At 53.2% G+C, this 11,810-nt stretch overlaps 1 protein-coding gene across 1 annotated transcript; it reads right to left on the bottom strand.

The window, feature by feature from the left end:
• Positions 1-224: 224 nt before the first annotated feature.
• Positions 225-2,773, bottom strand: LOC128774536 (testis-specific Y-encoded protein 3-like; the record flags this gene model as incomplete). The annotated part of the gene is made up of 6 exons (XM_053893602.1): positions 2,591-2,773; positions 1,633-1,791; positions 863-940; positions 607-718; positions 369-514; positions 225-275 (listed from the first exon to the last, which is right to left on the bottom strand). Coding segments are annotated over exons 1-6 (729 nt in total), but the record flags the coding sequence as incomplete, so codon positions are not given.
• Between the last annotated feature and the right edge of the window lie 9,037 nt (positions 2,774-11,810).

The raw sequence follows: 11,810 nt of genomic DNA, 5'->3' as shown, positions 1-11,810 counted from the left end.
CTTCAGGCTCCCCAAAGGGGCAAAGCCTCTTTGACACGTTACTTCTTAAGACTCCCTGTCTCAGGCTGATGCCCTTTTGACCTGGGGTCACCTCCTGTGCCGCTGTGAGTCTCGGTGCCCCCATGCAGAAGAGAATTGTGCCCTGGACCCCATGACACACATTTCCGTGCCCACACCCTTGGCTGCTCACCTCTTTCCCTCTCAGTTCTCTCTCCTGGGGCCTCCTTCATCTTGAAATACGGCAGGGGGTTGGGCCAAAGATCCTCTATGATTATCTGGTAGGGGAGACAGGCCAGGCCTCAGGTAGCTATCCCACGCAGTGGGGGAACCCATGAAAATCACCTCCCTTCCTTGTTACAGGGCCCCACCTCAGCAATCCTGCTAGAGCCGGCAAAGCTGTGGTCAGAGAACCAGTTGAAGAAGTTGAGGCTGCTGTTGTCATGCCTGCGTCTGTAGGCCTCCTGTCTGTACCTTGGGTACCACTGGATGGGACTGGAATGAGACGCCCTATACCCTGCAGGAAGACGAGTATGTGAGAAGGCGCCAGAGAACTAATCACATTCAACCCTGCACCCACTGCCGCCCATGCAGTCAGTGGACACTTACCATCAAGGCCTAGGACATACTCCTTCGTAACGACTTCATTCTGGAAGTAGGAGTTCTTGCCAAAAAACAGCAGGATCTTCCGGCATTCCCTGGGAAACTTGTGTTCCTCCACCTGCCGTGGTACAGTGGGGCTGAAATGTGAAATCTTGTTCCAGGAGACCCGCCCTCCCCTGAGGAAGGAACACATCACTTCTCCCCACCACCTCCCCTCCCCACACAGCCAGCCACCCACACCACCTCCCACTCCCAGGCCGACCTTCAAATTGGTCATGTGGCGAAGCATGCTTTCATCGGGCTTACTAATCAGGGCTGACATCTGAGGGTGGTTCACAAACTGCCGCAGGTCAAAGAGCCTTCAGGTGCTGGGCGTGAGAGAGCTCGAACCAGAGAACCAGTGTGGACAGCATCCAGGCGTCCTCCCCCCGGGACTGGCGTCCTCCCCCAGGGTCTCAAGCCCTCCCCACAGGCTGCGTCCAGGCCCACGGGGTCTCAGGATCGCGCAGGGCTCTGCTAGACACGCACAGGAGGCTGTGCATGCCCAGACGCCCGCAACCACGCCTAGCTTTGTGTGCTCGTGAGGACACTGAGGACGCTTACTTCCACACAGCCAGACAGCACACATCCGGTCTCGCGCCGACCAGTGGGCATTCACATCGCCTTCCCCGCAGCAAGATGCTTAGCGGGACCCAGAAACGTGCCCCCACGCGGCTTTGTGTGGGAAGAAGCCCTCGGTCATTTCCCCGACCTGGCCTGGACCTCCACCGCCACTCCCCACTCTCCCAGCGCTGTTTCCGTGCCAGGTGCGACGTAAAGCACACATGCCTCCCCCACCCCGGCACTGCCCTCCTCCCACACTCATTGCAGAGCCAGGACCACCGGATGGGATCACGTTTGCACGTTCCCGGCCACTGGAGCGTGGCTTAGCTCCAGTCCCTGTCCTGGGTTCCTCTAAATGGCACCTCCCTTTCCTTCCTCTTGCGCAAGCCCAGCCCCCTGTGGACCCTCCACCAGCAGCAGGAAGGATACAGCCTTGGCCCAGAAACCACGGATGCCCTGGATAAGGGCACCTCTCTGCTGCAGATGTCGCTGCCGCCTCTGCCACATCCTGAGTTTGAGTCGAGCGTGCTCCCGGCTGGCTTGTTTATTCACCGGCTGTAGCTCTATCTGAAGGGCCTCCAGAGCCTCCAGAGCCTCCAGTGGGGAAGGGCAAGGACGGAGGCCTGACTCTACCTGCTCCTTCTTAGCCTGCTTCACCTGCAGCTCCTGGGCTTCTTCCACCCATCGGCCTTCCTGCTCACTCGGCTTCTGTTCCTCCTCCACCCGCTCCTCCTTGTCCTCCTTGCCCTCCACCTCCTCCTCGCCCTGCTGCTGCTCCTCCAGCGCTTCCTTCTCCTGCTCCTCTTCCTCCTCGGTTTGCAATTCTGCTCTCCCTTTAATGGCTCGCACGCCTTCCCTTCCTCCTCCTGCTCCTCCTCCTGGTCCCCTTCCCCTGCCACTGCCGCCGCCAATGCCTCCACCGCCACCCGCCGCGGCCGGCGCCGTGGCCGCCGCCGCGCCCGCTTGTATACCCTGCTGCTCCTGCTCCTCCCCTTTCATTTCCGCCAACTCCTCCTCCTTCCGCTCTTCCTCCTTCTGCTTGGGCTTCTGCTGCTCCTCCTCCTTCTAATCTTTTACTCCTGCTGCCTCTCCCCCTCTTCCTCCTCCTCCTCCTCCTCCTTCTGCTCTTCTGGTCCTGCTGCTCCCCCTCGCCCTTCAGGTCCTCCTCCTCGTGAACTTGGACCTTCTCCTTCCCCGGCTCCTGCTCCTCGTCCTCCTCCCCCTTCTTCCTCTGCTCATGCCCCTCTGCCCCAGGCGCGTCCTCTTCCGCGGCCGCCACCTCAACCTCCTCCTCCGCCAGGCCCCACAGCGCCTCCACCGCCACTATGTCATGCACCAGCGGCACCGATATCTCGCTGGGGCCGCCCACCTGCCTCTCGGGTCGGGCCTGGCCTTCCTGCACAGGCTGTTCGCTTGTGGCCTGCGAGCCTTCGGCCTGCGGCACCTCCGGCCCTGCCGGAGACCCAGTGTCCCCACGGGCCCTCGTCTCTCGACCGCCCCGTTCCCGGTCGAAGGCGGCATGGGGGCTCCGGGCATCCCCAGTGTTTCGGAAACACGAGTCGCGCAACATGCGGCCCCGGCCCGAGACACCAACTGTGGCTCCTACCGACGACGAAGCGGGAGGTGAAAGCACGGCCCCCCTCCCCAGACCCAGTGAGTGGAGCCCTGAGGGCAATGGCTGGCAACTCGCTCCCCCTTCCTCCCAGAGCCCAAAGGTCGAGGGGGCGCATGCGCATGCGCATGCGCATGCGCATGGTGCTGTACCCAGGATGCCTCGGCGGTGGCTATCGCTATGCCGATGCTGCCTCGGAGGCCTTTGTGGTGAGAGGTGTGCGCCTGCGGCTTTGAGGCTGAGGGAGCTCCAAGCCACGCCCAGGCCGCTTCACTGCCTTCAGGACCAATCATAGGGACGGTGGCGTGCGTGGCTTCGGCGGTCCCGCCCCTAGGTCACCCGGAAACTGGGGCGCGTCTGTTGCATAGGCAGGAAGGCTCTGGGCCCCGTGCAGTGCAACTCCTCCGGGGGGCTTGCAGCCGGCCCTCTGTGCGCTCTGGGTGCCCTGTTTGGCTTCTGGCCATGCGAAAGCGACCTTTGCATTCCACGCTGCGCTGGGCACGCGGCTATCTACACACACGGGTAAAGGGGGACCTCCCCGCTTTGCCCATTTACACCGCCACCTTTGTTCATTGTGCCCCTAGTCCGACAAATCCACTCAGCGGATCACCTTGGCTGTCCGGGAGACGCATGTCAGCTGTGCGCCTGCTGTCTGTGCACCCCGGTTTTCCATCTGCTCAGCCTCCTTTGCATACTCTCTACGTCCATCCTTGCTCCCAGAAGACATGTATGTCATGACAGCAGTCTAGCAGTGCACCGGCTAGGGAAGGTCGGTGACCAGAGGTGTGTGACGTGGAGAGGACGCCACACTAGGGGAGGCTGCGTATCATGCGCGCCGCTCTTGCCGTTTGTCCCCGTTGCCTGGAAAGTGACACACTGGCAAGCACACACCCCCCTCTCATGATGGGCTGCCCATTGCTCCCGTGTGTGGCAGTGCACAGGAAAGACCCGTGACCGTGGGCCCTGGGATTCCTGGAGCTTGTGTCTGTCCCACAGACAGCGGTCCCCTTCCTCCCACAATGCTTGGCCATCTTCTCACAGGGACCCTCCCCAGGCCTTCGTTGGCCGTATGTCTGTTCATCCTGGTCCCATTTCCTTTACCACTCACTTAGGCGGCAGGCTGCCATGAGCGTGGGCGCTGGCTCAAAACACTGTCCCCCTGTGCCACAGGCAGCGTGATTTCAAGGGTCTCCGAGAGGTATCGGGGGGTTGGGGGATGCAGTGTTGGGACCCAAGTGAGGGACACGCCCCAGGGTCTACATGAAGCCACATGACCACTTTGGGGAAGCAATAAGCTGCAGACGGTGTGCAGTGAGGGCGATGATGTGGTCTCCCTCCCTGTCAGGGCAGTGGTGATGTGGACTCCCTGCCGGTCTATGTCAGACAGCATAAGCTACACACACACACACCACACAGAGCCACTGCAGGATTGGAGGCTCGAGATGCATTGCCTGGCCAGGCACCACACTCATGCATTGCCTTTTCCCTTTGGTGGAATGCAGTGTTCCCCTACCTCTTTATGGGACCAGGAGGCTGCCAGGCAGGCGGGGGATTCTAGGATTTCCAAATTCGTGTGCCGGGCCCTCTGGCCAACATGTTGCTTCCGTGACACAGAAGAGGTTCCTCCAGACTCGCTGGGCTATGTCAGGATACGAACGGGGTACAGAAATGCTCCAGGGTGGCTGTGATATATGAGGCAGCACACCACCGCTTCAGGTGACAGCAATGCATAGAAACGCAGGTGGATGGGGGGAGGCTGAACAGGTGGTAGGGGGCTGAGAGGGGGTGGCCAGTGTGACCGACAGAGAGGCAAACTCTTACCCAGAAAGGGAGAGGAACAGGTCCAGTGGTGAGCCCTCAAGCTGCCCTCAGCAGAGGACGTAGCGGGTGGGCAAGACAGGAAAGCAGGCCCAGACCCTGGTGCACCTGACCTATGCAACTCACTCCCTCCAGAGAAATGGGGCCTGTCAAACTCCCACGCATCGCCGGGAGACCCCGTGGCAGGAACGTGGGAACAAATCTGGGTCCCAGGTGCAGGGACTGTCTGGGACAAGCAGGCAATGCCTTTCAGTTTGAACAACACCTACCACAGTATTGGGGTCCCGGGGCCGGGCCCCAACTTCGCAAGGGACTCTAGACCAGCCAGGCCTGTCTCTGCAGGGTCATCCAGGAGGATGTTCACCGAGACACATACCCTGGCTGGGACCACAAGGCCTTGCGATGATCCCCTAGGCCGCTCCAGGAGCAGGGCCAGGCTTACTCATGCTCTCTGCTGCCTCCCTCCACTAACGCCCACTTCCTTGCAGGGAACTTTGGTCCTCCTCCACTGCGCCATGGGTGGCCCAACCCCAACTTGCCCCTGGCCAAGGCAACACAGGACGAGCGGACCCAGGCAAAGTCCGGGCTTTCCTCCCGTCATGAAAGGTGATCAGCTAGCTCCGTGTCGATCCCAGGCGCGAAGGGATTGCACTCGCTGCACTTTGGCACGGGAGCCCCCCCTTACTCACCAAGTCAGGAAAGCCCCCAGTCTCTTTCCTTCGCTTGCCAACGGCCTACACACACTCACTCAGGCACAAAGATGCACGGCCACGCGGCACGTGGACACAGACACGTGCACGCTGCCAGCACAAACGCTAGGTCTCAGGCAAAAGTACTCACAGGCGCCAGCCACAATACATTCACAGACACACTCTAGTGGACCTGTGCACTCACTCATGCCCTCTGCCACATCCCACTCACGAGGCTAGCTCCTCCTCACGACTCACACTTGCTTTCCCCCCTCACACAGCACGTGCATTTGTCCTGGGGCCCAACCTGGCTGAAAACTAGGGCAGATTCAGGACCTCCATTGGGTCACGGAAGCTTGCATTGAGATGCCAAGGAAAGAGAGCCACAACTGATACCAACCTTCCAGTACCAATGGCACCGGAACATGGCATGTGGAGAAACACCAGCTATGACTAGGTTCCCTGCCTCCTCGGCTCCTGCCCTTTCTTCAGACCCTCTCAACACTGGGCAGTCCCTTGGGTTTCAGTACCTCCCAGCTGGCTGCAACCTACAGGGCAAGGGCCAAGGGACTGACCTTTCTCAGTTCACATGTATACCCAGCTTGTGTGGGCTGCCTGGAGGCAGTCACGGCTTAGGAGGTCTGGATGTGCTCTGACCCCTGGTACTTGTGCGTTCCTTTGTGTGTTCCCCTGCAGCCCTGTGCCATCAGCAGCCTACTCCGTCCATATGGACACGCACAGCTCACGGAAACCCAGATGCACTGATACTGTGCAAGGACAGCACAGAGACAGAGAAAGAGAGATGGAGGTGCGGGAGGGAGGAAGCGTTCCCTCAAGAAAATGATCACAGGGACTCAGAGACAGACAGAGGCCAGAGGGACATGGAAGGAGGCCGAAGAAGGAGAGTAAGTCACCACTAGAGACAGCCACAGAGGGGGAGTGTGTGTGTGTGTGCCCGTGCCCGTGCGTGTGCGTGTGAGTGCGTATGAATGAGTGAAATTGTCTGGGACTGAGACAGGGGTGTTGCCACGATTCCTGGACTCTCGAACGCCCTCTTCCAGCAGAATGGAGGCCCGGTATTGTCAGCAATCTCAGCGTTTTCCGGAACAGGACTCCCTTGCTTTGGGGCCCTAGCCCATCCTCAGGCTAGGGCCATAGAGCAGAAGGAGTGGGAACTTGAGGCATGAGGCTCCAGACTAGGCCCAGCAGGTGGAGTGTCAAGGCCCAAGGTTTTTAAATGCCTGCTGCCTCCTTCTGGAGCCCACCAGCATTTGGGAAGCACGCCCACGGCCCCGTGGCCCTTCGGACACTGAAGTGGCTGTGGCTGTGGCTGTGGCTGTGGCTGTGGCTGCGGTGGAGGTGGGGGAGAGGCAGAGGCAGAGGCAGTGAACTTTTTGACCATGGGTCCTTGGGGTGAAGGCGCTCCAGGCCAGACCCAGACAGTTGGCTGCTGTTCAGGAACAATCAGCTGGAGGGCAGTGGGCGTGGCTCCAGCATTTGAGCCCCTGCCTCCCCTCCCAGGTCTGGAGCAGGTTCTCTGCCTCCCCCTCCAGGGTGACCTCCCTGTTTGGTACATGCCCTTTTCCGCTTTGTCACCGACCACAACTTTCCTGTGGGATGTCTCATATCGGAGAACTGGTGCTACAGATCTCACCTCTTTGGGGAGGAGCCCGGATGGCAGACAGCATGGAAGCTTCTTAAGTGTCTCGCGTGCATGAGATACAGCCAGACCAACACTAAACCATCCTACCCACCCAGGAAACTGACTGGAGGATTAGCACAGCAATCTGCATATCCTGAACCACCGAATTCAGCAGGTACGTGGCATGCAGAAGTGAACTTGGAGAGCGAGGAGGCATGGGAAGGGAGGTGCTTTTGTGCGCGGAGAGGCGAAGGAGACTGGGCAGGTGGAAATTTTACTAACTTTCTTTAATACTCTTCTACATGATTCTTTCCTTTTGTGTCTATATTCACAGATTCTATTTTACTCCCATCTTCTCCTTTTAGTCTACTTCAGTGTATTGGTTTTTCAAATTCTCACAACATTTCCCTTTTTAATATTTTTTATTAGTATTTTCTAAATTTTTCTCCACTCCCACGTTTTTTTCTCTCCTGTGTCAAAACCACTTTCAACACCCAGGTGAAACATGCCTAGAATCTAGCATCATTCATTCCATTATTCACATGTGTGTTTTTAAGTTTTTACTTTTAACATTTTATAATTTGAATATTTCATTGAATTTTCTACCTCATGAGTTCCTTTTCTCCATTCAAAATGACAAAGGGAAGGAATTCACCCAGAAAGAAAGAGCCTGAAGAAACGAGAGCCAGGGATTCAACCAACACAGACACAAGCAAGATGTCTGAAGCAGCATTTAGAAGCACGATTATGAGAATACTAGCTGCAGTCCAATGTAGATTAGAGTCCCTTTGTGCAGAGAAAAAATGCAGTAAAAACTGGCCAGAATGAAATTAAAAATGATATAACTGAGCTGCAATGACGGATGGATGCAGCGGTGTCAAGGATGGATGAGACAGAACAGAGAATCAGCGATTCAGAGGACCAACTTATGGAGACTATGGAAGCAGCAAAATCGAGGGAGATTAAGGAAAAGAGCACAATTGAAGAATTGGAGAAATCAGTGACTCATGCAGAACGAAAAACAACATCAGAATCATAGGGGTCCCGAAGAGGAAGAGAGAGAAAAAGGGGTAGAAAGGTTATGTGAGCAAATCATAGTGGGAAATTTTGCTAACCTGGGGAAAGACACACCATCAAAATCCAGGAAGCACCGAGGACCCCATCAGATTCAACAAAAACTGACCCTCAGCAAGGCATATCATATTCAAACTCACAAAGTACTCAGGCAAAGAGAATCATCAAGGCAGCAAGGGAAACAAGTCCCTAAACTACAAGAGAAGACAGATCAGGTTTGCAGCAGACCTATCCAGAGAAACTTGGCAGGCCTGAAAGGAGTGGTAGGATACGTTCAAAGTGCTGAATTAGAAACATCCACAGTGAAGAATTCTTTATGCAGCAAGGCCATCATTCAAAATAGAAACAGAGGAAAAAGGTTCCCAGATACACAAAATTTAAAGGAGTTTGTGACCGCTAAATCACACCTGCATGCAATTTTAAGGGGGGACACTCAGAGGGAAATTGATATCTATCTATCTATCTATCTATCTATCTATCTATCTATCTATCTTTATAATTATATTTATATATACAAATAGATATAGAATTATATATATAGATGTATATAGACATATACATATCGATATAGATATAGATATATAGATACAGTTAATACAATACATATACATATACATACATACACATACACATACACATATACATACACATACACATATACATATAGATGGAGATGGAGACGTAGATACAGATATAAAGATATATAGATATGTTTTCCTCCAACTCTTCAAACAAGATAATGGCCATAAAATCGTGTCTTTCAGTACTACTTTAAACGTCAGTGGACTGAATGCTCCAATCAAAAAACATAGGGGAACAGAATGGATGAGAAAACAAGTTCCATCGATATGCTGTTTACCAGAGACCCACTTTAGATGTGAAAACAACTTCAGAGTGAAAAGAAGGGGATGGAGAATCATCTGTCATGCTACCCGTCAACAAAACAAAGCCAAAGTAGCCATACTTCTATCAGACAATCTAGACTTTAATTTAAGACTGTCTCAAGTGGTACACAAGGGCATGATGTCATAATTCAGGGGTCTATCCACCAAGAAGACCTAGCAAATGGATACATTTATGTGGCGTATTTGAGAGCAACCAAATATACAAACCAATTAAACGCAAACATAAGGAACCTCATTCTTAGTAATGCCATCATAGGAGGAGACTTCTATGCACTCACTCACTGCAATAGACAGATCATGTAAACGAAAAATCAACAAGCAAACGGGGGCTTTGAATGACACACTGGACAAGATGGGCTTCACAGATATGTTCAGAACATTTCATAATAAAGCAGCAGAATATACATTCTTCTCCGGTGCTCACGGAATATTCTCCTCTATAGATCATATGCTGGGGAAAACAGTCATCCCTAAGGAAGTTCAAAGAGATCGAGGTCACACCGTGCATATTTTCAGACCACAACACTAAGAGACTCGAAATCAACTACAAGAAACAATTTGGAAAGGTAACAAATACTGGGAGACTGAAGAACATCCTACTAAAGATTGAATGGGCTAAGCAAGGGTTGAAAGAGAATATAAAAAGTATACGGAAGTCAATGAAAATGTATATGGAAGTCAGTGATAACACCACAACCCAAAACCTCTGGGACGCACCAGGGTCGGTTATAAGAGGACCTATCTAGCAAGTCAGGTCTTGCTAAAGAAGAAAGAAAGATCTCAGAGACACAACCTCACCTTACGCCTTAAGAGGCTGTAAAAAGAACACCATACGAAACCCAAAACATTCAGGAGACAGAAAATAACAATGATTAACGGAAATTAATGCCATTGAAACCAAAAATCAAACAAAACAAAAACAAAAACAACCTCAAACAAACAAACAAAGAAACAAACCAAAATAGGAGAACAGATCAATGAGCCCAGAAGCTGCTTCTTTGAAGGAATTACCAAAATTGATAAGCCAGTCATCAGTTTGATGAAAAAGAAAAAGGAAAGGGCCCAAATAAAGAAACGCAAGAATGAAAGAGGAGACATCACAACCAACACAGCAGAAAGGCAAACAATAAGAAGAGAATATTAGGAGCAATTATTTGCCAATACAATGGGCAATCTGGAAGAAATGGACAAATTCCTAGAAATGTATACACTACCAAAGCTGAAAGAGGAAGAAAAGGAAAATTTGAACAGACCCATCGCCAGTAAAGAAATCAAATTAGTAATCAAAAACCTGCCGGAGGAAGAAGACTGCAGGGCCAGATGGCTTTCCAGGGGAGTGCCAGCAAACATTTAAGGAAGAGTTAACACTTATTCTCTTGAAGCTGTTCTCACAATAGAAATGGAAGGAAAACTTCCAAACTCTTTCTATGAAGCCAGCGTTACCTTGATTCCAAAACCGGAAAGAGACCCCACTGAAAAGGAGAACTGTAGGCCAATTTCCCTGATGCACATGGATGCAAAACTCCTCAACAAGGTATTAGACACTCGGATCCAACAATACATGAAAATGTTATTCACCACGACCCAGTGGGATTTGTACCTGGGACGCAGGGCTGGTTCAACATCTGCAAAACAATTAACGTGATTCCTCACATCAATAAAAGAAAGGACGAGAACCACAGGATCCTCTCAATCGATGCAGACAGCGTGATGGACAAAATACAGCATCCTTTCCTGGTAAAACCCCTCAAGAAAGTAGGGATAGAAGGAGCACACATCGAGATCATAAAGCCATGTATGAACGACCCAACGTGAATATCATCTCAAGGAGCAAAAGCTCTCAGCTCAAGTCACGAACGAGACAGGAATGTCCACCGCCTCCACTGTTATTCAACACAGTATTGGAAGTCTTAGCCTCGGGCCTCTTCATCCTTCTGCTCCCCCTCTGCAGCTACTGCTCTTCCAGCCCTGGCTCTACCTTTCCTCCTCCTCCTCTTCTTCCCTCTGCTCACGTCCTCCTCAATTTCCTCCCCAGCTACTACTGCTCTTCGACTCGTGCTCCTCCTCTTGCTCGTCCTGGACTTCCTCCTCCTCCACTTCTTCCCTCGCCTGCACCCGATCATTCACTCGTCTTCCTCCTCCTGTAACTCCTCCCAGTCCTCTTCCTCCATCTGATCCTCCTCGTCCTTCACCTCTTCCTCCTCCTCCTCCAACTCTTCCTCCTAGGACTCTTCCTCCTTCTCCAGGTCCTCTCCTGCTACTGCCCTTCCTGCCCTACCTCTGACCTTTCACCTCTTCTTCCCTCTGCTCTCGTCCTAGTCGACTCCGTCCTCCAGCTGCTCCTGCTCCTCTGGCCCGTAATCCTCCTCTTCCTGGTGCTGGACATCATCCTCTTCCATTTGTCCTTCTCCTGCACCCAGTCATTCACTGCTCCTTCTCCTCCTCCTCTTCTTCTAACCCCACCCAATCCTCTTCCTCCAACTCCTCCTGCTCCTCCTCTCCCTCCACCTCTTCCTCCTCGGGCTCTTCCTCCTTCTGCTCCTACACTTCTACTCATGCTCTGGAACCCTGGCTCTATCTTTTCTCCCCACCCTCTTCCCTCTGCTCTCGTCCTCCTCAACATCCTCCCCCAGCTGCTCCTGCTCCTTTGGCTCGTGCTCCTCCTCATCCTGGACATCCTCCTCCTCCACTTGTTCCCTCTCCTGCACCCAATCATTCACCCTTCTCTTCCAGCTCTAACTCCTCCCAATCCTCTTCCTCCAACTCCTCCTCATCCTCCTACTCCTCCTCGTCCTCTTCCTCCTCCAATGCTTCCTCTGGACATCCTTCTATTCTCCAGGCACATCTTTGTCCCTTAAGACTACCAC

The sequence above is a fragment of the Panthera pardus genome, unplaced genomic scaffold (genome assembly GCF_024362965.1).
Source record: "Panthera pardus isolate Hobbes unplaced genomic scaffold, ASM2436296v1 HiC_scaffold_333, whole genome shotgun sequence".
Lineage (NCBI taxonomy): Eukaryota > Metazoa > Chordata > Mammalia > Carnivora > Felidae > Panthera > Panthera pardus.
Note: the sequence above shows the minus strand (reverse complement) of the source record. Positions and strands in the feature narration are given on the sequence as shown.